The 25,661-nt window shown below is 41.6% G+C and overlaps 1 protein-coding gene across 2 annotated transcripts; it reads right to left on the bottom strand.

Annotated features, from left to right (window-relative positions):
- Nucleotides 1-2,920: 2,920 nt before the first annotated feature.
- LOC100336669 (guanylate-binding protein 4) lies at nucleotides 2,921-25,536 on the bottom strand. 2 transcript variants are annotated; one of them, XM_002686267.7, is made up of 11 exons: nucleotides 25,106-25,536; nucleotides 21,020-21,215; nucleotides 16,740-16,867; nucleotides 14,479-14,588; nucleotides 14,081-14,277; nucleotides 10,754-10,999; nucleotides 9,571-9,851; nucleotides 7,897-8,109; nucleotides 6,585-6,687; nucleotides 6,066-6,259; nucleotides 2,921-5,212 (listed from the first exon to the last, which is right to left on the bottom strand). In XM_002686267.7, the coding sequence occupies exons 2-11, from the start codon at nucleotides 21,207-21,209 to the stop codon at nucleotides 4,979-4,981; spliced, it is 1,896 nt and encodes a 631-aa protein (XP_002686313.3). In that variant the 5' UTR covers nucleotides 21,210-21,215; nucleotides 25,106-25,536; the 3' UTR covers nucleotides 2,921-4,978. The 2 variants fall into 2 exon arrangements, with proteins under 2 accessions (XP_002686313.3, XP_005204413.2); XM_005204356.5 differs by lacking the exon at nucleotides 25,106-25,536 and adding an exon at nucleotides 24,851-25,086.
- Between the last annotated feature and the right edge of the window lie 125 nt (nucleotides 25,537-25,661).

The following is a 25,661-nucleotide window of genomic DNA, read 5'->3' as shown; positions in this document are numbered from 1 at the left end:
TTCAGTTCCGTGGTCAGTCATATCTGACTCTTTGTGACCCCATGGACTGCAGCAGGCCAGGCTTCCTTGTTCATCACTAACTCCTGGAGCTTGCTCAAACTCATGTCCATCAAGTTGGTGATGCCATCAAACTGATGTCCATCGAGTTGGTGATGGGCTTTCCTTATAGCTCACTTGGTAAAGAATAGGCCTGTATTGCAGGAGACCCTGGTTCAGTTCCTGGATGGGGAAGATCCCCTGGACATGGGATAGGCTACCCAATGTTCTTGGGCTTCCCTTGTGGTTCAGCTGGTAAAAAATCCACCTGCAATGCAGGAGACCTGGGTTTGATTCCTGGGTGTGGAAGATCCCCTGGAGATGTGAAATGGCATAAGAGTCAACAATAGTAATGACAATGACATCTGTGTGGCTTAAAACATGTGATAGGTTAGGAGAACTGAGCAAGTCCCAGCCCCTTTTCTGAACAGGAAGTAAAGTAGGAAGCCGAGGCTCCTGCCAGCTTTGCATGTTCTAAGTTTCACTCCTGTTGCCCTGCCTCTCCCCACCCCAGGGAGGACCAGGCCCTGAGAGAACTTCAAGTCCAGAGGACCTGCCACATTTGTTCACAGCTGCTCACCATGGACCGGGCCTTTGCTTCACAGAGCAGGACTTTCCCAGGCTGCAGACTGATTGCTTAAATGTTCTTGCCTGTGTTATACTCAATGTTCACACAACTAGCAGAATTGAACATGAGCCTGAGGAGACCAAAGGAAACCCCTTGACACTGTCTTTTCAGTCCTGCTTCTTTAAAAAGTCATATCTTGTATTCTTGAAGAGAAGTCTCTTGTTTGCAATTCTAATGAGTTCCTGCAACCCATCTGTAGCACTGAAGAATTGCCTTAATAAATACATCCTGTGAGGACTATGTAATACCCAGTCAACAGATGAGAGACCTTTGTGAGGCAGGCCATACACAAGTCTGAGGAGAAGGGGTAAGGAATGTAGAAATGTCCAGAGTAGCTCACTTCTTCCCAATGTTGGTAGAACATTGGGAAGCTCACTTCTACCAAATGTTGTGTTGAAAGAATGATTATGATGTTGCCTTCCTACAGAATTGCTCAACAAGTGCTTGTATAGATTTTTGATTCCATCAGTAATTTAACATATGTTTATTATTATGAAGTATGGAAAAGGCCTTTCAACTGGAGCTTTGTCTTGAGATATGTATAACTTTATTCCATCAGAAAACCACTTAGGACTGAACATCAGAGTCAGGCAGATTGCTTTCACTCTGCTGTAATTGTCCAGTCCCTCACTCTTAACCGCTTCGTTTCTCTAAACCATGATCACTTCCTGGCACAAATGGGTGTGCCTGTTTCTTGTTTGCATTACTTGTTATGTGTGTCAGAGAGACTTGATGGGGAAGTAGAACTCCTCACTGCCCCCTCTCCCCCCTTACCAGACCATCCAGACTTCCGGTATTCAGGGCATTCCTCTGGTGACACCAGAGGGTCTTTGGGGACTGGACCAGCTGTGGAACTTATTCCAGAGACTTTGGTCAGAGAAGTGGCAACTGAACCTTAACTCACAATCCTTAAGAAAGCAGAGTCATGCTGTAGATGCCACAGTCTGTCAGCCTGTGACTGTCATGTTCAGTGAGAAATGGATCCTCGTATCAAAAGCACAGTTTTATTTCAACAGAAGCTCCTTAGGCAACTGACAATTATGGTGACAACCGAAGTATTGCCAATTACAGGCTCTTTCTTCACTATTTTAAACAGCATCATTGTTCTGTTGGCCAAAGGTGGTTACTTCATTGCTGTATAGTTTTCTGACATAGAAACTCAAGGAACCCAGAGCACATGGGGTATCCAGTTCCTTCCAGAGAAAAACAGCAGGTTCAGATGGGCGTGTAAGTGCTTTCCACCCAAGTCCTCCTCTATATTGGCTAAAAACTGCCATAGAAAGGGCTCATTTGCTTAGATTTATAAATGACATGATTTTATCCTTTCTAGTCATTATAGTCTACCTATACGCATGTACTGTCATGCATGTGTGCTCAGCTGTGTCTGACTCTGCGACTCCATGGACCATAACCTGCTAGGCTCCTCTGTTCATGGGATTGTGCAGGCAAGAATACTGGAGTAGCTTGCCATTTCCTCCTCCAGGGTATCTTCCTGACCCAGGGATCAAATCCATGGTGCCTGCATTGCAGGCGGTTTCTTTACCTCTGAGCCACCAGGTAAGCCCCATAGGCATGTGCTGCTGCTGCTGCTAAGTCGCTTGTCGTGTCCAACTCTGTGCAACCCCTTAGACGGCAGCCCACCAGGCTCCGCCGTCCCTGGGATTCTCCAGGAAAGACACTGGAATGGATTGCGATTTCCTTCTCCAGTGCATGAAAGTGAAAAGTGAAAGTGAAGTTGCTCAGTCACGTCCAACTCTTTGCCTACCAGGCTCCTCCGTCCATGGGATTGTCCAGGCAAGAGTACTGGAGTGGGGTGCCATCGCCTTCTCCGATAGGCATGGGCTAGGTATAGTTTATTGAATAATATAAAAAATATCCTCTTTATACATCATTAAGAAGAGGAATTTCTTTAAGACTTTTAATTTACCAATAATATGAAGGATTGAATTTTTTGCCTACATTTCACACCCCTTTCCAGATGACCAAAGTTACTGTCTGTAGATAAATTTGGGCATGTTCATTGTGAATAAATCAATTAATAATAGGTACATAACTGATCTCTTTATAAAAACATTTGTACAGCAATAATAAATACATCAGAGCCTTGAACATTATGTATTCCATTATAAACAGCATTTCTATCTCATTGTTAGGATTGTAGCTTATTACTTTTATACTTTTCTGTGAATAGTGAATTTTTTTAAATGATTTTGAATTCTTTTATAATCATAGAATAACACATGTACAACAGGAAAATACTTTTCCTTTGAAAAAGAGAAATATTTATTTTCAAGAGAAAATTTCCTGCTAGGTGATAGGTATTGAAATCCATTGTCATACATTTGTTAGGTGAGTATTAAGCAATGAATGACATTACATAATATCTGTCATACAGAGTGTTTGATGTACACAGATGAATTATCTTAATAGAGATGCTTACATAGAAATGAGACTGCATAAGAGATTTTACTAGTCCTCTTGGTTTAGACAGAAACCAGGGGTAAATGATATAGTTTTGGGGTGCAATAAAGGTGTTTTATTCTAGTGAGCAAGTAGGAAACCAAGATTCAGAACACAAGGAGGTTGGAACTGGAAAAAGTTATTTTTTCCAAGTGGTAATTAACACTAAAATATTTCCGAATAATAAGTGTGCTCTTTATGTTTAGATGCTGACTCCAATTAATGCCCATAGGGTGATTAATAGAACGTGAACTGACCAAATCTAGAATGAAACATGTTAAGGTGATTTTGTACAGGAGGTCTTCTTATCTGAATTAACAGCAAGGAGTTTGTTAAGTGGCATAAGAATTAACAATGAAGTCAGTGTGGCGTAAAACATGTGATATGTCCAGAGAACTGAACAGATCCCAACCTCCTTGTATGAACAGGACATAACGTAGGGAGAGGTCATGGCTCTGCTTGCTGTGCATGTTCCAAGGTTCACTCCTGTTGCCCCACTTCTCCCCACTCCAGAGGGAACCCAGGCCCTGAGAGAACCTCAAGCCCAGAGGACTTGCCACAGCTGCTCACCATGGACCAGGCCTTTGCTTCAGAGCAGGACATCCCCAGACTGCAGATTGGTTGTTTAAATGTTCTTGCCTGTGTTACACTCAATGTTCACACAAATGTTCAAGAGATCAAAGGAGCTCAAGACACTTTACTAGTCCTGCTTCCTTAAGAAGTTATTTCGCATATTCTTAAAGAGAAGTCTCTTTTCCAATCTGTGCATTACTGCTTCTGTTTTTAATTTTAATAACTTAGTTTATGTTTCAAGAAGTAAGAATTCTTACAAAGTATAAAAGTCACCTAGGAATGTGCCAGGCAAAGTTAGTTATCTTCTCATGTTATCATATTTATCTCATTGTGCTCACGGATACCAATTTCTTTTTTAATTTCCAAGATAGATGATAATATGTGCACATATTCATTATTTTTTTCAATCAGTAGTACAACTATACACACTTTCTGCATCTTGAGATTTTTTCACCTTAGAACAAATAGCATTTCCCTTTTCATTTCAGTGACTGTAGAGTTTTCCTGTGTAAGTGTGTCTCAGGATTTATCTCACTAGTATGTGACAGAGGGACTTTGAAGTTTCCAGTCTTCTGGAATTACAACAATTTTGTGACAAATAAACTGCTACATATGTCATTTGCAACTTGGGTAAAAAACCTGTAAGATAAATGGCTAAACATGGACTTCTGTATCAGCAGTACTTGCATTTAAATCTTGGACGCATATTTGCACCAGTTTGTACTCTCTCTAGCGTTTATCAGAGACCCCCAATTTCCTGGTACCCTTGCCAGCCAGTGTCTCTTCCAAACTCTTCTTTCTGGCCCATCTGGGAGGTGACACATGTCCCTCCTAATTTTACCTTGTACATCATTTATAATCAATAAAGTTAAACATATTTATTCTGTTGGTATATTTTTGCCCATTTAAAAATCCGTTGGTTGTTCTTTCCTCATTGATTTATAAGGGCTCATTATAACTTAAAGAGTTGATCTCCAAGACTTTATTAGAGACTGCGACTGTTCTTCCTCTTCTCATTTGTTTCTTGCTTTTCTTAACACTTATCTATAATTAGTCATTATCTCCCAACTTGTTTCCATTTTTTAAAATTAACTAATTCATTCAAAATTGTGTGGGATTTTTTGCATATCAAGCACTGGTAATCACTTTTGTAATAACATTAGTAGTTCTTTGGTAATCAGTTTTTAAGCTCCTCTTGAACAAAACTATCATGACATACATATTTTAAAAATGAACTGTAGTGTTACACTACTAAAACATAAGAAGCCTTTCAAAATATACTTAGTAGGGTTTCTCAGCCCCTTTCATACGATCACTGAGAAGTTTCAGTCCCATACCAAGTACTTTATAAGCCCCAGGGAGTACTGCAATCAATGCCATGCTCATCATATCAAGGACATGTGAAATATTGAAGGACTTTTCAGTTGTTTGAATACCTTCTTCTAGTTGATTTATCTCTTTACTTAACACCTCAGCTTCCTTTTTGAATCCTTCTGTGAGTAACTCTTTTTGCATCTGTAAAAAGAAGAGTCCCTTTTTGAAAATACCCCAAATCAGCATTTTGTGTCAAACTACTACAGTTGATATGCATGTGTGTCTACTTCTCTAACACTTTAGATTTTTTTTTAATATTATTCTAATATTTGCAAACATTTGCAACACAGAAGGGAGAGCATCCAGGGTTTAGAGTTTCCCATGTTCCTTCAACACCATCTTCTTGGGTACAGAGAAGTTGGGTATAGGTCAGGTCTGAAAACTGCCCCAGGGAGAGGTTCCAGCCTCATAAATACACTTCAGGAGAACATGTAGGTGAGTTCTAAATATTTGTCAGTTTCACTGAGGTAGAATGACCACACACATGTCACCAAGATGGCACTGCTGACTCACTTAGAACTCTAGCTATCAAACTCCAGGCTGGGACAAAGAATGCATTTAAGTTTAGGTGTATAAAATGGATCAGGAGACATGGAAACAAATGTAGCAAATTTTACAGCTTTCAGCATCCAGTATTTCATACCAGCACAATCTGATATTTTCAGGAGCAGATGGAACTATTCCAGGTCTCTGACGGTTGTATCCCAAATTCTAAGGACTCTAAGACTGAGGTCCTATTCACTTGGGAACACATGTGATGCTATAATCACCATGAACAGCAGTCCAGGAGCCTGGTTGGTCCCATTCAAACCCTAACACTACAGAAGGTGCCAAGTCTTACAGACATAAACCGATTCACATCTCTTTGATGTCACAGTGAGTCCTGTGTTTTTGTATTTCCCTCCGGGACCTGACTTAAGGTCAAATTCCTGTCCCTTTATTCCTGAGGAGTTAGGGTTTCCCCAAGGTGCCACCCAGGCCCATCTAGACTTACCTTCAGCTTGTGCTCCAGCATCGTTTGCTGCTCTCTCAGAAGATTTTCTCTTTCCCTATCCATCTTCTCTTGCAGTTGGGCCAGGTTTTCTTTGAAGCTTCTCTCTTGTGCCTCCATTTTTTGTTTCTCTTCATTCTGTTTCTCTCTTAGCAGCTCCTGTTTCCTCTTAGCTGCATCCTTCTTGGCACACTCAGCTGTTTCACAAGAATTTTAAAGAGGGGAGAACATGACTTATGCTGAGCTGTCACCTCCTTTGCTCAGAGATAAGGTGCCTTTAATATTGTGGGAGGGAGTCTGACTGTTCCTGCTACCACATCAGACAACATGCTTCAGCATATGATGTAGAAGCACTGATTGGATGGACATATAACCCAAACTCCCCCGTGTACTTCCACATGTAGCAGAGAGCTTCCATGGAAGAAGAGGAAGCTCTGATGTTAGAAAGTGTTTGTTCCCACACCTGCCAAACGGCAGCACAAGAGCCATCTTCTCCTCTGAAAGCTCAGTCCACCCCTGTACCTGCCATGGCTTTGTCCGCATCCGTGAGGGCCTGGTCTGCCTGCAGGATGGCTTCCTCTACTCCTGCCTGTGACTGCAGGAAGCTCTGGAGGACCTGGTTTGCCTGAGGAAACAACAAGGAGTGAAGACTTGTCAGGTAGAAGAGGCGTAGTGTCCTGCTGTGGAAATTATTGTTCAGTAAAGTGTAGACTGTATCCTATAAATTCTCCATCCTTTGTAGGCTCCCCAAATGGTTACAGACCTGAGAATTATGTGCATGTCTACAAACACCCATGAGCATTTGCTTGGAAGGCCAGTGGAGCTGATTTTCAGGAGTCCCAGAGGGCCTGGGTAAATAAGAGTCTAGCCCTTACACAGTGCACACTAAATCTCACGTGTCCCAGGACCCAGAGAATAAACAGTAACTTGATAGGAGCCTGGGTCAGACCTACCTGCTGACCCTGCAGAGTCTCCCAGATTGGCTGGAGGCAACTGGAGCTTCTCTTGGGGACATAGACACTGGCAGAAGACATTCTGGGAAGCTCCTTCCACCACTTGGACAGTGGTTTTGGCGAGCACCATTTTGGAATCTTCCCCCAATCTTATTAGCCCCAAGACCCAGCCCTGCCCTAATGCAATGGTCTGCAGATGCCAGTACTGGGAGGCCTCAGGCCAAGCAACGGACTAGACATGCATGCAGCTCCATCCACCAGCAGATCTCCTGAGCCCACAGCTGCCTCTGGACATGGCTATGTCTACCAGAGGTCCAGGGACCCAGTCCCATTCACTAGGACACAAGCACGAGACCTGAAACCCCAGCACCCTCCAGCCAGAGACCCTGGGACACATCAGGGAAAGATACCAGGTGCAAAAGACCTCAGTTTCTCAGTCTGCAGGGCCAGTCCACTCACTAGCAGGCCATGTCATTCCTGGGATCAGCTGGGTTCAAGACCACCTGGACCAATATCAGGCCAACAGAATCTTCAAAATCCCCCAGATCCAGGAGCCTAACAGCTCTACCATTGTCAACACATGCTCTGGAACTCCTGGACCCTGCACCCATCCCCGGGACGTGGCTCTCTCCTCTAGTAGGGTGTTACTAGGCCTAGGACCTGGCTCACCCACCAGTGGGCAGCCAACAGACCTGGGATCTCCTGGACTCTTACTCAACTCATCAGAAAAACAGCACTAGACTCAGAACCCTCCTGGGGTTCCAAGTCAGCCTCCTCATGACCAGCTGCCTCTGTGCAAATCAGGATCTGGCAACCAAATGAACCAACAAAGACCCTTTGACTCTAATCTGCTGCTCTTTCCCAATCCCATTACTCCTCACCTTAACTCCTTTCCTGGGAACCAGTTTATAATCTTGTTCAAACTTGTTCCTTGCTTCTAAATAGAGACTGTGTCCTCCAGGGACAAAGAATGTGCCTCCTGAAATACTTTTCATCAGAGATTCTGAAAGCTGTTTAAGCTCAGCCTCATAATATTTGACAGAAGCCTCTTCATTCTGGATCATGAAACTGTCCTTCATTTTCTCCATGATGTCCTGCCAAGGAAATAAGGGCAAATTCGATAGAAAGAAGTTGTTAGACAGGATGGTCCAGCTGTGCTCCCTTGGAAGAAGCAGTCTGACAGCATCAGGGCACATGAGACTCAGAATAATAGACATGGAGTCAGGCCTCAGTTGTAGTCCCAGTTCTGACCAACTCTTTGTGTGACTTGTATGAAGTCCCCTAAATTCCCTGGGCTCAGTGTCAATATCTGTGCAATGAACGGGTTGGCAGAAGCAAAGTACTATTTTAACAGCATTAGCATTAATAGTGATCTATCCATCACCAATGAACAACGAAAAGACAATCATGACTGAAAGTAGGGCTTCTTCTGCCAACTTGGGTGGTAAGGATAAAACGTACATACATAGGAAATCAAGTTCCTACTAATGAATTAACTATACACTGAGCAGGGCTTCCCAGGTGACACAGTGGTAAAGAATCCACATGCCAGTGCAGGACACGCAACAGATGCTGGTTCAGTCCTCGGGTTGGGAAGAACCCTTGAAGTAGGAAATGGCAGCTCACTCCAGTATTCTTGCCTGGAAAATTCTGTGGACAAAGGTGCCTGGGGGGCTATAATCCATGGGATCTCAGAGTGAGACGTGACTTAGTGAAACAACACCACACCAATTAGAGTTTTCAACTTTTCTTATACTCTCATTTCATTGAGAATTTGAGTGTGTGAAAATATAGGAAAAGAAATTTTTGCTTGTACTTATAAATTCCAATCAGGCTTGTTTTCTCAATACGAAGTAAGAGATTTTTGTAACATAATGGTAAAGCAAGACTGAAAGTCAGACTTTCAGTGAAGGTGCTAATGGTAAGCAGAATTGTGATCTCTAAGAATTCTCTTTCCCAGGGTCCACACTCTACCTAGTCCCTGGACTTGTGAATATGATGAACAATTATTCTGTGTACAGACTATATTGCATGGAACATGTTGACTTTATAAAATGGAGATTACTCAGGTGGATATTTCCTGGTCACACTTGCACTTTACATGTTATTCTTCTCTAGTTGGTAGCAGAAGTGGTAGTCTGAGAGATTAGAAATAGAAGAGGAAAACAGTGCACCATTGCTGCGTTGAAGACGGAGGGGAGTTCCCCAGAACGTCCATGTGGATACCAAGTCAATGTGAACCTTGTTTTTAGCTATGGTACACCAAGCAGAATACCCACAGACCCTGGGTGGGATCTTACCTAAGGAACGATAAGCTAATCGATGTGTGTTGTTTCAAGCTGCTAAGAGCAGAGTAATTTGTTTTGCCACAACAGAAAATAAGAAGCCCAATTTTTAAAAAAGTGATGACCTGTAGCCTGTAGAGCCCTATCACTCATTAGAATCTAAACTCCTTTTATGATAAGAAGCACAGGGACCATTTTGTCAAAAAGGGGGAGTCTCAGTATCATTCCAGAAGAAAGGAATAAGGAAGCATATATTCTAGGACACATTACCACGAGCTTCTTCTGGAACATCCGCTTGTCATCCTTGAAGGAGCGCTCCATGAAGATGGCAATGGCCTCCTTCTCACAGGCTGCATGCACCTCCAGCAGCTCCTGGAGTGTGTCTGTGGGAAGGTTCAGTCGCTGGGTCATCTGCTCACTGTAGTGATCAGCTGCCTTCTGCACGGCTGCTGAGTTCTCACGCTCAGCCAGAGTTATTACTGCATTCTCCAAACAGGGAACTCCTCCACTGTTGATGGCATCTACGTAGGCCTCCACCAGAGTCCCCAACCCTGAAAGATACATAATATTTATTAAATGCAGAGAGAATTCTTACCTGTTTCATAGGTTTAGAGATTAGCACCTTAAAAAAATCACTAAAATTTTATGGAAGTGGAAGTTTCCTTTTCCTCTATTCTTCTCCTCATTCTCTTTACTCATTCTTGTATCCCTCTCCTGTTTGATCTATGAATCTACTTGTTTATAATAACATCACTATGTCTACTATTCACTCTATCTTTTATGGTTCTCAAATTCATCATATTACAATATCGAACAAATGATCTCAAACAATATGCCCAAGATTCTCCTAGATCACTTTCCCCATTGTAATAAAATAAAAAGAACTTATTATAGATATAAGTACATTACATAGTTTGTGGGCATTATTTGTAAATGAAAATGTCTTGTTGAAATGTCATCAAGAATTTCAGGACAGTTGAAACAAACATGAAACCAAGCAGGGCTCATTGCAGCATGACTGCGCAGGTGGCATGTCCGTGAAGCCAGCCCCATACGTAAGATTGTATTTACATTTGTTTCTCAGACTCTCAATGAACTTACACAGATTCATAACTACTATTTATTTCCTGATTCATGTAAATTCACAAAATATCTTGCCCATTCTCACTCGAAACACTTATCCCTTCAGACATCTCATCACCATGAAGATTTCTATCTTTAATTTATATCATTAATGTAATAGTTTCATGAGATTTGGTAGACTGCAAAGCACTTATATATGCTTCTTTAAATGAATAAACATGCATTTTCATGAGTGGTGTGAACATCCATTTTCCAAGTCACATGGAGAAGAAAACGCAACTACAGAGAAACCAAGAGAAATCCAGAGTGTAATCACAAGTTTACCACACCCTGAAGCACAGAGAGACATGAGGTAGCGAAGGAGACTCACCTCCCCCAGTGACAGTGATTCCTTCTCTTAGGGTCTTGGGCTTTGCATGGGTAAAGATATATGAGCAAAAATCTTCTGACTGCTTCTGGAAATTCACATCCAATTGGTTATCTGATAGTTCCATAACACGGAGTAATAGCTTTCTGTCATTTGTAGGCCGGTCAAAGACAAAGCACTTTCTTTTTGGAAAAAATTTCCTGATACACTCTCTGGTCATGTTGGAATTTTGGATTTTGGGATCCTTGCCTGCAGAATTGGAAAAAGAGCAATCATGAAAGGAATAGAGGCCTGAGGACTTTCAGTTCCAAGGATCTTTGCATCACTATAACTCTTGTTATTCTCAAGAATAACAACAGACTGGTTCCAAATTGGGAAAGGAGTACGTCAAAGCTGTATATTGTCACCCTGCTTATTTAACTTATATACAGAGTACATCATGTGAAATGCTGGGCTGGATGAAGCACAAGCTGGAATCAAGATTGCCGGGAGAAATATCAATAACCTCAGATACGCAGATGACTCGTGTATCTCCTATTATTGAATTATGAAAATCAATCTTACACTAATCTACCCAGGGGTGGAAATTCCCCTCGCCCCCTTTTTTTTTGTATATCTCTAAGAACAAAGGAAGTACTTCTGAGGAGGCGGGGGAGGAATCCATTCGTAGTGACAAACTTCTGATTCTTTTCCTTAACTTTCCATGCTGTGCAGTGGATCAACTACTTATTAGATGTTTCTTGAGTAATAGATTAATCCAAGAAATTGTCAGAAATATTTTTCTGATATTAGAGTTCCCACTTGAGAAATGACATATGGGCTCTATAGTAATGTGATGGTAGAAATAAAGATATTTATTATATATTTATGATATTGCTGGTAAAATAACCTGTGGAAGACAAATGATACTCATGATGTGAAGAAACGCTTCATAAATCAGAGAAAAAAAGTACACACATTGTAGATATGATTGGCGATTACTTTAGCACACACCATTTCATGTTAGTGTAGCCTAAATGAGACCAATCCCAAAGAAAGACAATGCCAAAGAATGTTCAAACTACCACACAATTGCACCCATCTCACATGCTACCAAAGTAATGCTCAAAATTCTCCAAGCCAGGCTTCAACAGTATGTGAACCATGAACTTCCAGATGTTCAAGCTGGATTTAGAAAAGGCAGAGGAACAAAAGCTCAAATTGCCAACATCCATTGGATCAACAAAAAAGCAACAGAGTTATAGAAAAACATCTACTTCTGCTTTATTGACTATGCTAAAGCCTTTGACTATATGGATCACCACAAACTGTGAAAAATTCTTCAAGAGATGGGAATACCAGGCCACCTTACCTTCCTTCTGAGAAATCTGTATCCAGGTCACGAAGCAACATTTCGAACTGGACATGAAACAACAGACTGGTTCCAAATTGGGAAAGGAGTACGTCAAGGCTGTATATTGTCACCCTGCTTATTTAACTTATATGCAGAGTACATCATGAGACATGCTGGGCTGGATGAAGCACAAGCTGGAATCAAGATTGCTGGGAGAAATATCGATAACCTCAGATACGCAGATGACACCATCCTTATAGCAGAAAGTGAAGAAGAAATAAAGAGCCTCTTGATGAAAGTGAAAGAAGAGAGTGGAAAAAGTTGGCTTAAAACTCAACATTTAAAAAACCAAGATCACGGCATCTGGTCCCATTACCTGATGCAAATAGATGGGAAAACAATGGAAACAGTGACAGACTTTATTTTGGGGGGCTCTGAAGTCACTGCAGATGGTGACTGAAGGCATGAAATTTTAAGACGCTTGCCAACTGGAAGAAAAGTTATGACAACCTAGACAGCATATTAAAAAGCAGAGACATTACTTTGCCAACAAAGGTCCATCTAGTCTAAGCTATGGTTTTTCCAGTAGTCATGTATGAATGTGAGAGTTGGACTATAAAAAAAGCTGAGCACCAAAGAATTGATACTTTTGAACTGTGGTTTTGGAGAAGACTCTTGAGAATTCTTTGGACTGCAAGGAGATCCAACCTGTCCATCCTAAAGAAAATCAATCCTGAATATTCATTGGAAAGACTGATGCTGAAACTGAAACTCCAATACTCTGGCCACTTGATGCAAAGAACAGACTCATTTGAAAAGTCCCTAATGTTGGGAAAGATCAAAGGCAGGACGAGAAGGGGACAACAGAGGATGACATGGTTGGATGGCATCACCGACTTGATGGACATTAGTTTGAGCAAGCTCAGAGAGTTGGTAATGGACAGGGAAGCCTGACGTGCTACCATCCATGGGGTCACAAAGAATTGGACATGACTGAGCGACTGAAATGAACTGAACTGAATTTAACTGAAACCAAGAGACCTCATCTCTTCTTTGCATAATTTTACACTGGATGTGGTTATTATATAGAAGGATTCTGGGCATCTACCGGTAGTTCAACAATACTTATTTATTGAAAGAATGAACAAGTCATTGAAAGTGAACAACTCTTTGCAACCTCATGGACTGTAGCTTGCCAGGCTCCTCTGTCCATGGAATTCTCCAGGCAAGAATACTGGAGTGGGTAGCCATTTTCTTCTCTGGGAGATCTTTCCAACCCAGGGATTGAACACAGGTCTCCTGCATTGCAGGCAGATTCTTTACCAGTTGAGCCACCAGGGAAGTAAATGATTAAGGGAACAAAAATGAATATTGCTTCCAGGTACCACTCTGCTAAAATAATCTGAATAACTAACTTATTATATTAGCTGACATATACTATGTCAGGTTCTAGGATGAAGAGTGTGATATTATGAGGAAGAGCATATAAAGGATCTGACAGTCTTACTGGAAGGACATGGAAGTGCTTTTTTCCTGAACTCTGTAGTGTATAAATAGCCTATCTATCAATATGAAGAATACAGCTACCTATGCTGGTAAGATGCACTGTGTTAAAGGTACTTTGAAAATTTGTTCTTTTGTTTACCTTTTAATTCTGGTTTGATGGATTATCTTTCTCAAATAGAAAAGGAGAAGCACTTAGATTTACTATGTAATATAAGTTTATGTGAGCCTTTTTTTTTCGTGGTATTTATTTCTCTAAAATCATTTGGTCTAATATTGGATTCCACATTTCCTCTGTGAGCTTAAGCTCTGGTCACTAGAGTTTTCCCAGTAACAATAATGACTGAAGCCACCATCTGTCATTCACCAGGCACCATTAGCATGGCCTCAACTCAACCTCAAATCAAGACTGACAGCAAGTGCTGAATGTCAGAGCTCTGTTGACCCTACTACCTCCTACTGAACCATCCAACACTCTGGCCCTGCTCTGATACCTGGAATCAACTTCAAGGCATTCTCCAGGTACTCATCTTCAGTGATGGGGTATCCATCTAACTCCAGTTCCAATATGAAATCCCGCACAGTCCAGATGAAGTCTGGAAAGAAACTCAGAAACTCTGCTGAGCCTTCTTCCTCATTGGAGCTGGGAGATGATTTGGTTCTGATTAACTCTGTTAGTTCAGTCACATAGCTGTGATTAGCTAAGGAATAAGAAGCACCCTCCAACACAATTTCCAGATTTGGCCCCAAAACACATTATATCAACCTTCTCTTTTGCCCCATTTTCCTCTATGTCAGCCATGAGAATGGAATCATGGGAAAGAAGAAACAGTCTCAGTCGCTAGTCCCATAAACTCAATGAAATGTGCTGGTTCAGTTCCTGGAAGGATACTGCAGCTGCTCCAGGGCCTGGTGGTTGATGGTGCTCATGCTGTTGTAGACAAAGGTGCTGCTCAGGAGCACGGCCAGGGCAAAGATCCACGAGTCATTCTTGGAGTCCCCCTAAAAAGTATATTACAGCGTGAGGATGCTACTCCTCCTTCTCCTATATGGTTGTTCATTTACTATAACAGTTGTATTGTAATTAAATAGTAAGACAAGTAATATAAATTTTCAAGACAATGCTAAACGCAAACCTTTTTGGTATTGACACTGATCCCTCTAAGCACTTTGGTGTGGTTAGCTATTAACAGAAGTGAATGACATCATAAATGTGCATCAGGCTTGTCTCGTGGCTCAGTGGTAAAGAACCCACCTGCCAATGCAGGAGACGTGGGTTAGATCCCTAAACTGGGAAGATCACACATGCTGTGGAGGCATAGCCCGTGCACCACAACTATTGAGCCTGTGCTGTAGTACCCGAGAGCTGCAACTACTGAGCCCATGCACTGGAACTACTGAAGCCCACGCGCCCTAGAGCCTGTGCTCTGCAACAAGAGAAGACCCAGGAGTGAGAAGCCTAAGCACTGCAGCTAGAGAGTGGCCCCCACTGTCTGCAACTAGAGAAAAGCCCTCACAACAACAAAGACCTAGTGAAGTCAAAAATAAATAAATAAACAATTATTTTTTTTAATGTCAAATGTTTAGTACAGTGCCTGGAACACGTAAGTTATGCAATAATAAATGGGCCATGATTCCTTTGCACTTCTTTTCTTGATCATAGGCTATGTTAGGAACTAGTGTTATTCAATTAAATTCATCAACTATTCATTGTGCATTTAGAAAACAGTGGATACAACATCTGCTTATATGGATATAAAGTTTCCTATGACAGTCCCTCCTTAGAGAGATAGAGGGGCAGATTATCTGGCAACATGTAAATACACCCAAGATGCCAGGCATGAAACCTAATACTATACTATAAAAGACAAAGGGGATGATTTCAAATGAACCAGAAAATGTACTCTGTGCTTTCAGAGCCAGACATGATTGTGTCTGACAGCAATATGGCATTAGGTTAAAAAGAGCTGGGCTTTAAAGAAATGACCGAACATGGACTTGTGCAGTTACAGGGACCATGCACATGGAGGGCCCACAGAAACCAATCTCAGTTGTCAGAGAGCATGATCAGAAAGCGTATTACATGCTCATTTTATTTGACTGAAGTAGTGGTTACCTATGTGGTCATAGATGATGAGGCTGAAAATGAGATTCAGAAGTCGAGTGACTTTGGAACAGAGTATATATTGCTGAGACACACTACAGGTAGGGAGGGCAGCAAGTTCTGCTGCTATCAGTGTGCAGTCTGGTGTGCTTTGGTTTCTTAACAAATACAATTAGACAAAAAGAAGAAGGTCATGCAAGCTAGAATCTAGCAGGAGTTAGTAGACCATCTTGGGTTGACACTGAGATGATTATTGAATACTTTAAATCTGGATTTTTAAACTCAGAATTTCTGAATTCATGCCCTAAATCCTTTTCTGCAGTGATGAAAGTCAAAGATTCAATGCTACTACTTTTAATTTAGAAGCAGATTAATATAAATAAGGAGAAAATTTGATTGCAAGTAACACTGTGAAGACAAAATACCTAATATTATCCCATTTACATTCTCTAGTTCATGAGTCTAGCTCAAGTTTTTATAGAATTTATTGAAGAATTCCTCTTCAGAGATCCAAAACATGGAATAAAATGCTCCTGGTATGTTGGAAGCTTTTCTGCAGATTTAAAAAATAGTTTATTTGCTGAATCTACTTTCATGATTCCTACTTCCAGCTTGATTAACTCTACACATCTGAACCTGTAGATCCAATTGACTGCATGAATTACAGCTTTCACTAAGATTTCTTCCCAAACCTAAAACCTGGGGTAAGGCCTCACTCTTTTTTTCATGGGTCTGCTTATTTTTTATCTCCCCAACTCAGCTCTGGGTTATACTTCACTCACAGTTGCACTTAACACAGAGCCTTAGATTTGAACCCAATACATATTTGTTAACTTCCATCTTTCACCCCAGTGTTAAAAATAAGGAGATGTGTCCCCAGTAACCAAAGTATTGATCTTATTAAAGAGAAAATTCAAGGAAAGAGAATTTAACCTCATTATTTATAACTGGATTTGCAGTTTAGAGGAATATGTTGTAAAAGTTGAATTGAGGTGAGAAATTGAATTTGTAAGTGGAGTGTCAGGAGTAAAGAAGATTCCCTGCCTTACCTTCTCCACATCACCGAGACCCTCAGTGTCCAGAAGGACCAGGGTGTGGTTCTCCTTGGAGGGGTGGGGCACATACCACATCCAGATGCCCTTGGTTTCAGACCTCACTGTGGAGCCCAGACGGAAACCTGCGCAGAAAGAGGAGGAAGCAATGCAAAGTAAGAGCAGATAGTCCAGGCCGCCCACAGGTTACTTTGGGTGAACTTGTGTGCATATGAGTGCCTGCCTGTGGGGAGGATGCTTTCACTTCAACAAGTACAGAAGATCCAACCTCTACACATATTCAGAACCTTCTCAAGAAACACTTTGTGTCCCCTATTCATCTCTTAGCATTAATAACTCAAACTATGTCACATTCTTAAATAATGTTAGCTCTATTAACCTCTCTACATTTGTCTGACACTGAAGAGCTCCCTTATCCTCCACTTTCTGATGGACTTTTACTAGTGAGAGGTAACAGTAGGAGATTAGAAGGCAGGCACTTGTTGCCCTGGCTTCCACCCTGATGAACCATGGTGTCCCGGTGCCTCTGTTCCCATATTTAGTCACATCTCCTTTTTGGTAAAGAATTGGCCTGCAATGCAGGAGACCCTGTTTGATTCCTGGATCAGGAAGATCTCCTGGCGAAGGGATAGGCTACCTACTCCAGAATGCTTGGGCTTCCCTGGTGGTTCAGATGGTAAAGAATCCACCCACAATGGGGGAGATCTGGGTTCAATCCCTGAGTTGGGAAGATCCCCTGGAGGAGGACATGGCAACCCACTCCAGTATTCTTGCCTGGAGAATCCCACGGACAGAGTAGCCTGGTGAGTCACAGTCCCTGGGATCGCAAAGAGTCGGACATGACTGAGCAACTAAGCACAAGACCTTGATCTTTACCACATCTGGAATCCACTCACTGCTTGTCTCTTCATGCTGTAGGAGATATCAAAGCTACTTGACATTGTTCCTGCCACCCTCTGAGTGTTTCTGCATTACTTCATTGGTTCCCTTTGCTCAGCTCATGCCCTTGTAATCGTCCCTCCAATAAACATCTTCAGGTCCCCTCTAAGTGGATTCTCTGTGTCCTTTCACAACCTGCATTGATACATCAACTTTTGTTAGTTTTATTCCTCTTCTTCCTCCTCGTATTTTCCTCATTTCTCTTCTCCTCTTCAAAAATGATGAATTCTTTGTTTACTGACTCACACGGAGATATAACAGAAGGGAAAGCAAAACAGACCTGTAAGACTTGCTTGCCCTTCTTTCTCAAGGCTTAAGCCCAGAGATGGGAGAGGATGTGAGGTACATGCCTAAGAAGCTGCAGGTAAGATATCTCACCCAACAGTCCAAGATTTTGACCTTGGTCAGATGCCAGTGCTCCCTTCAACTGAGAATAGAAATGGATATGACGCAATACCTAAGGGAGCATGGTTCAACATGGCTCAGGCCATTCAGTGCCGTATCTTGTGTCTTCTGCTCCAAGTGGGTATAGGACCTGAGATGATCTTCACTCTTCTACATCATGATGGCATTGGATTGTGTGTTGATTAATACAGAGAAATGTGAACTATCAGTTCCTCCAGGGAGAAAAGACAAGCTATAAGTGGAGGTCATCACAGCCAGTTATGAGATGTAAAGAACAGACAACGGTATTACCACAGGAGAGAAAATACTGACTTGCTTCTGCTAGTCAACCCTGACTGGGTGCTAATTTGTGCTTTCTTCTTCCTGTGATATGACTCATGTGGTAAGTCACAATTCAGATGTGTTAAAACATGACTGCCTAGTTGCTCAGTTGTGTCCGACTCTGTGGTCCCACAGGCAGTAGCCTGCCAGGCTTCTCTGTTCATGGGGATTGTCCAGGTAAGAATATTAGAGTGGGTTGTCATGCCCTCATCCAAGGGATCATCCCAAACCAGGATCAAACCCAGGCTTCTAGCATTGCAGGTGGATTCTTTACCAACTGAGACACCAGGGAAGCCCTAAAACATGACTAGGTTAAAGGTTTCCTCAGTAGGAAAATCACCTCTTTATTACCAGATGTTATCTCAAGTAGGAAAAGAAAGAATGTTCCTCAAACTCCTTGTATGTATCTCTTTCTTAGAGTTCTGAAATCTTAAATCTCTCCCAAAATGACCTATTTATTAATTTACACTGGCAAGCAAAAGCATCCTCCCCTGATTGGTGATCAATTTCCTTTCAAAGAAAGACAAACTTAAAATGTCTTGTTTTAAGTCAGTAAGAGATTGCAAAGGAAAAATGAGAGTGGGAGAAAGGAAGAACAAAGAGAGATGGGGGAAGAGAGAGAGAGAGAGACAGACACGAAAACAGAGAATTTGAGTGAGACACTGAGATATTCCTAGGGACCCTTAGAGTTTAGTGAACTGAGGTTCTATTCCCTAATTGCACTAAGCTGCTGGGCCACAGAGGAAGGCATTAGAAAGAAATGGTGTGTCTTCTTAGAAATGTCCAACAGGACATGAGTGTATTATCCTAAAAATCAGAAACAAGTCAGGCAACTTGGTAGAAAAAAACCCTCTTGAAATAGGAAAGGCAAAAGGCAAATATATGAAAAAGTGCTCAAACCTATTAGTAGTGAGGTATATAACAAGCAACCATACAGACACCAGATCGACAAAAGTTTAAAAATGTTTTTACTGAAATTTTGTGAAAATGTGGAAAATCTAAATTGCTGCTAATAAGCACATAAACTGAACATAAAGCTAAAAAGGCTGTTTGATGTTATCCAGAAAGGCTGAAGACAAATACTTCTTGATGCAGCAATTCCATTTCTAGGTAAAACATAAGTTAGTATATACACACACCAGGATATAGATGAAGAATAATCATGAGAGCACCATTCATCAAAGATAAAAGTTGCAAATAATGCCAGTGTTCATCAACAACAAATGGATCAGTAAATTGTGGTATCCTCTGTCAGTTTAAAAGTACAAAATAGCGAAAGTACTTACAGACACACCCATGACAAACTAGATGAACCTCATAAACTTCTTATTGAGAATATGAATCAAGATCCCAATGAATACCAGAATGTACTTTCCTCTATAAAGTTTAAGCTATTTTTAAGATATAGTTGCATAGATTGTAAAACAATATTTAAATACAAAGAATGAAAGAAGGCACCATGAAAATCAAAACATCGGTGAGCTCCAGTGAGGGTGTAAGAGGGTGTGATTTGGGCTTTTGGGTGTTGGTGATGTTTTATTTCTTACTCTGGGCAGCAACTGAACAGTTGATCACTTCATACTTATCAACTTTTTAATATGTATATATATATTTTTATGTATTCTTCCATAAGTGTTATTACATGTGTGTGCTCAGTCTTGACTGACTCTTTGTGACTCCATGGACTATAGTCCACCATGCTCCTCTGTCCATGGCATTTTCCAGGCAAGAATACTGGAGTGGCTTGCCATTTCCTTCTCCGCAGAATCTTCCCAACCCAGAGATTAAACCTGAGTCTCCTGCATCTCCTGCGCTGGTAGGCAGATTCTTTACCATGGCACTACCTGGGAAACCTGGAAGTGTTGGTCGCTCAGTCCTGCCTGACTCTTTCAACCCCAGTGACAGTAGCCCATAGCTGCCAGGCTCCTCTCTCCATGGAATTCTCTAGGCAAGAATACTGGAGTGGGCTGCCATTCCCTTCTCCAGGGAATCTTCCTGACCCAGGGATTGAAACCAGGTCTCCTGCTTTGCAGGCAGAGTCTTTACCATATTAGCCCCTAGGGAAGCCCCATCTATGTGCCTTAGAGTTCACATATTAGAAAAGACTAGTTAGAGAAAGAGAATATGTATAGTTATTAAAGTTTTACTGTGAAATTAAACCAAAAGGAATGCATGGTAGTCTCGTTGAGGTATAGGATATGGGGATTTTGCTGTCGGTGCTCCCTTCTATTGTTTTCTAAAAATAAGACATATTAAAAAATATTTCTGTGCTGCTTGGAATGACTCTGTGGTTTAGGGCAAATGTGGTGAAGGAGAAAGGAAGGCAGTAATTGTTGAAGATGAGCCCGAGAAGATGGCAGTGGATGGAATCAGAATGAAAGAGGTAGATGTTCTGATGGGATTGGGAACTCTCGATTACTGGACAGAAGAGTGAACATTGTGGAGGGATGGGTTTGAAGTTATAAACTCAGTGGTGAGAATTAGAAGTTTTTTCAACGACGCGGGTGGGGGAGTTAGGCTCTTCCTTAACATGACCCTAGAGGAGGAGGATCAGCAGCCTGCATTACCATGCTTTCAAGCAAATGTCCTGAACGACACTTAACAAAACTCACCGTGGTTTTGTCCTGCCAGGCGGTTCATCAGGTAGGATTTTCCGGTCCTATACAGCCCTGCGATGGCCACCACCACCACAGGCTGAGATATCTGCTCGAGAATCTTTAGTGCTCTAGGGTTGACTGTCAGCTGATTGTTCTGGTTTCTTACCAGACAGATGGGGTCCATTATGGTGGATCCAGATGCCATGGGAAGCTGTAACCCAGAGAAACAACTCAGTAGAACACAAGGTCCCCAGAGGGGTGGGATGGGGGGCAGGAGGGAGGCTCAAGAGGGAAAGGATATATGTATACATATAGCTGATTCATATTGTTGTACAGCAGAAACTAACACAACATTGTAAAGAAATTATATTTCAATTAAAAAATAATGAAATATGGAAAAAAAAAAACAAAAAACCCCTACAGGGTCCTGAGGTCATCCCTCATGGTTACCAAAGTCATATGCACATTAGTCTTCTGCTTGTGGAACTTAGATATCAATTCTCTTTGCTTTGTATATTTCAAAAAGTTAAGTATTTAGCTTAGTGTGCCAAGGTCTATACAGGTACAGTATGTATATTATCTTATTGATCCTTAAATGAACCCTAATGCAACCTTCCCCACATGAGGCATACAGTGAACAGACTGAGAACACAAAGCACTGATGATAGAGCTTTGAGAACACTAACATTTTGGGGGTAAGTAGAGACAGATGGGACATGAACGGGATGAGGAGGGACCAGAGATGATTTCTTGAGTTCCAGAATGATTTGATCACTCACTAATTGCACAAATATTTATTGAGAACCTTCCATGTGCTGGACACTGTTCTAGGAGCTTAGGATCAAACAGTGAACAAGACAGATACAAATTCTTACTTCATGGATCTCTATTCTAGTAAAGGAGACAAATAATATAGAAAGTGAAGAAATAAAGTATCCACATATATGGATATTAGAGGGTGGTAAATGCTCAGAAGGAAATGAGCAGGGAATGGGACTTGAATTTACATGGAGATTAATCAGGGAAAACCTTGCCAACAAAGGAAAAATGAATGTGACTGGTGACCAGATGAAGGAATCACTGGAGTAGGACAGGCTGGAGGAAGAGTGATTGTGAGAGAGAGAAGTTGAGATAAAGATGCTGCTCTCTCTTAAAACAGCACAGATCTTTAAGGTACCTAACAAAGTTGCACATGTAACAATTAATTTACTAACTGAAATTAAAGGGTATTTCTTATTATTTAAGCAGATAGGGAAGAGATGCAAGCAACTTGGGTGTTATAGAGTCTGGCTAGATATGCCAGGGTTTCACATCTGGGCCAGGCTCTACTCTAAATGATTTCATCACCATGACTAGATGTTTCATGATCTTAGGAGACAGACAGAAGTCAGAAGGCTTTGACTGTTCCTTTATTTTCTCAAAAACAATACTAAGCAGCATCCACATGTTTCCATATGTTACTGGCTGTGTGACGACGGAGAAGATTAATTTCTTTGTGCCTCAGTTTTTTCTTCTATACAATGGCAGCATTAGACATAAAATCAATCTGTCATTAGGGTTATTTGGAGGATTAAAATCTCATGATGCTTACAATAGTCTTAAAATTATGCTGGTACATAGTAAATTCTATATAAGTATTGCTTTACAACGGAATGTCTGAATACAGGGACAGGAATTACTGAATGAAAGTGGAGGATTGGCTCCGACACTTCCCTCCCTGTTGCAAGAAAGTAGGAGGACACAGCCCAAGAGGAAGATGATCAGGCTGGGGAGATCCAGTGGTAATAGCTGAGAGGGAATAGCAGTGATGTAGGAAGAGTCAGGCTGGAGGAGTTCAGAGCTGCCCTGGGATGTCCAAGTACAGGTTCTGGAGTCGGGCTGCCAGGGTTCAAACCTGAAGGTTTATAGCGCTTATTATCTGTTGATGCCTTGAAAAAGGAACTTAACTCCAACACCTTCTTTTTTCTTAGCGGTTTATATGTAAAGCAACAATTCTTGATTCATTACAGTACAGCTGATAACAGGCTCTAAATCATGAAAAAAATTTTTTCTTGATTCATGTACTATTTTAATTAGACAGTGTGTTATAATGTGTCAGTGAGCTCTGTAAGCTGCAAATTGCCAAGAATTATAAGGTATCTAAAATCTTTTTTATCAGAAAAAAACATTTATTTATTTAACAGATTTCTTCAGAACGATTTCTTTTCTTTTTCTATAGTGGATTTGGAGCAGAAATGGGAGAATAAAACATGACCTTTTACTGCTGCGTTATGTCAAAATTAATAAAGGAAAACCTGGAGAATTCCCTGACAGTAGTTGGGACTCTGTGCTTTCACTGACAAGGGTGCCGGTTCCATCCCTGGTCTGGGAAGTAAGATCTCACTTGAAGGCCTGTGTCCCCTCCCCCATCATGTATGTGCTGTGTGCTCCAGGCAAGAATAGTGGAGCCTGTTGCCATTTTCTCTTCCAAGGTATCCTGATCCAGGGATCAAACCCATGTTTCTGGTGTCTCCTGCATATCCTGCACTGGCAGGCGGATTCTGAGCCAACTGGGTTTCATGTGTCCCCAACCCCACCCCCCCACACCTAAAATGAACTTCACTCAAATGGAGTCAGCAAGCCAGAAGGGGGCTTGTTGCAGAACTACAGACTGGAGGTCAGTTACGGAAGAATTGTCAATTATGGACCCCAAGGGAAAAATTTTCAATAAGGAAAGAGTTTCCAATGACAACGCTCAAGAGGAAAAGGTGTACACTGCATCTGCTACAAGAATTGACTACCCCAGCAACTCAGTCAATGAGAATTGGTGATCACTCTTGAACTCTGACTTTTCTTTCCAAACCAAACTCCCAGCCCCTTACTTTTCTCTATAATGTTCTTTTTCTTTGTTGGACTTCCTTATGGCTTTTTTTTTTTTAATAGCTCGCTTGTCCCAAATTGCAATAACTCGACTATTTCTGAATAAATTCACTTTGGCTTGTAAAATAACTTTTATTTTTAAGGTGAATAGCTATAAGCAAGAGAAATTGTGGAGTTTATTTCTTAGACCAAATATTGATAAAGCTTTGTGTAAGTCAATGAGTCTACAAAGATTTTGTATTTTAACTCAAAGTATACTGAGGGACCAAAACCAAGAAGCTTTTAACTTCAAAACTAAGCACTTGGAGGGACTTTCCCAGCAGTCCAGTGGTTAAGACTCCCTGTTCCCAATGCAAGAGACAGGGGTTCCCTGGTCCAGGAACTAAGATCTCCACGTGCTGCATGGCATGGCCTCATAAATAAATAAATAAATATAACAACAAAAAGTCATAAAAAGAAACTAAACAAATAGAAAAGAACAGTGCTAATAGAAGGCAGAAGATGACCAACAAGTTTCCAAAGGTGACTGTTCAGAATTATCTGATAGTCAAGAATACCCCACACTGGAGATTTTCAGCAAGTACCAGAAGTTATTCTGAGGCTGTATGTGCCACTCATTAAAAACAATACGTGATCAACAAACATGATTAGATCTTACAGTTATTATTAATAGCTTTTTTTAGTAAGAGTGAGATTGAATTATTCCAAAGAAAACAGTTCTGTATGTATTCAGAGTATCAAATGTTAAGACAAAAATAATCCTGAGTCCATTATTTAGGATTTAAATTGGCTCTGTGTGTAGGACCATCTTTTTTGTTTGACCACTGCCCAGCGGGGTGCAGTCAGGATGTGCCTGAGGAGGGCAAGAGGGGGCTAGGAGAAGAGACCGCACCCATCGCCTCTGCGAAGGGCGGGCTGGGGAGTGAGGGTGAGTTTGCGTCTTCGATCTCAAAAATGACTTCAGCTTCCTTTCCTCAGAAGACATACCTGCTCTCCTGCTTTTTGCTGCAGCCCTGCTTAGATGCTCCGGGAGCAGCGGCGCATCCGGGCGACAAGCCTGAAAGCAGCCTGGGATCCAAAAGGAGACTCGGAGCTGCCTGAACAATGCGCCTGGCCGGCGCCACCCGCTGGCCCCGCGCCTCCATCTGCTCCTCTCCTCCCCCAGTGTGGGGTCTGCGCAGGGAGATTTATTGTTATTTAACCGAAGTGTGCTTGGAAGGTCAAGTTTAGGAGCAGACTTACCTGGAGCTGCAGCTGGGGGTCAAGTCAGTTGCTCTGGCTGGCTCCTAGGGCTCTTCCTGCTTCTGGCCCCTCTGGAAACGGACTCGTATGCTCAGAAGCTGGAGGAAAAAAAAAAAAAAAAAAAGCTGAAAAGCCAGCTGGTTATTAAAAGTGGTGGGGCTTATGGGAAACGAAATCAAAACCGAAAGGGATAATTCTTTGTTTCTTTTTTTAATGGACGCAGAAATCCGGATGAATTCCAGGAAAGACAGGGAGACAGGTGTTCCTCCAGGCCTGGCTGGGTCAGGGCAACTTTGTCCCTCCTCCACAGTTGGCTTGAAGGAAGTACAAGTAATGGTAGGATGAGTTCAACAGTCTGTCTCTCAGGGGTGGTTTGTCAGAGAGGGAGTTTATTAATGTTTCTTCACTTGAAAAATGTTTCATTTTTTCCTTTCTCTTTCCTTTTTAAAAAGTGTTAAAGATCTAAACGTAAGACCAGAAACTATAAAACTCCTAGAGGAGAACATAGGCAAAACACTCTCCGACATACATCACAGCAGGATCCTCTATGACCCAC

Source organism: Bos taurus, chromosome 3, assembly GCF_002263795.3.
Source record: "Bos taurus isolate L1 Dominette 01449 registration number 42190680 breed Hereford chromosome 3, ARS-UCD2.0, whole genome shotgun sequence".
In the NCBI taxonomy this organism is placed as follows: Eukaryota; Metazoa; Chordata; class Mammalia; order Artiodactyla; family Bovidae; genus Bos; species Bos taurus.
The sequence above is the reverse complement of the archived record's forward strand: the minus strand, read 5'-3'. Positions and strand labels throughout refer to the sequence as shown.

Excerpts from the sequence above, each read along its gene's own strand:
- LOC100336669 (XM_002686267.7), bottom strand. The coding sequence starts at position 21,209 with ATGGCATCTGGATCCACCATAATGGACCCCATCTGTCTGGTAAGAAAC. Across the intron at positions 16,868-21,019 it reads CCTGGCAGGACAAAACCACG|GTTTCCGTCTGGGCTCCACA; the intron begins GTGAGTTTTGTT and ends CTTTCTGCGCAG. Across the intron at positions 14,278-14,478 it reads CAGGCCCTGGAGCAGCTGCA|CTATGTGACTGAACTAACAG; the intron begins GTATCCTTCCAG and ends AGCTAATCACAG.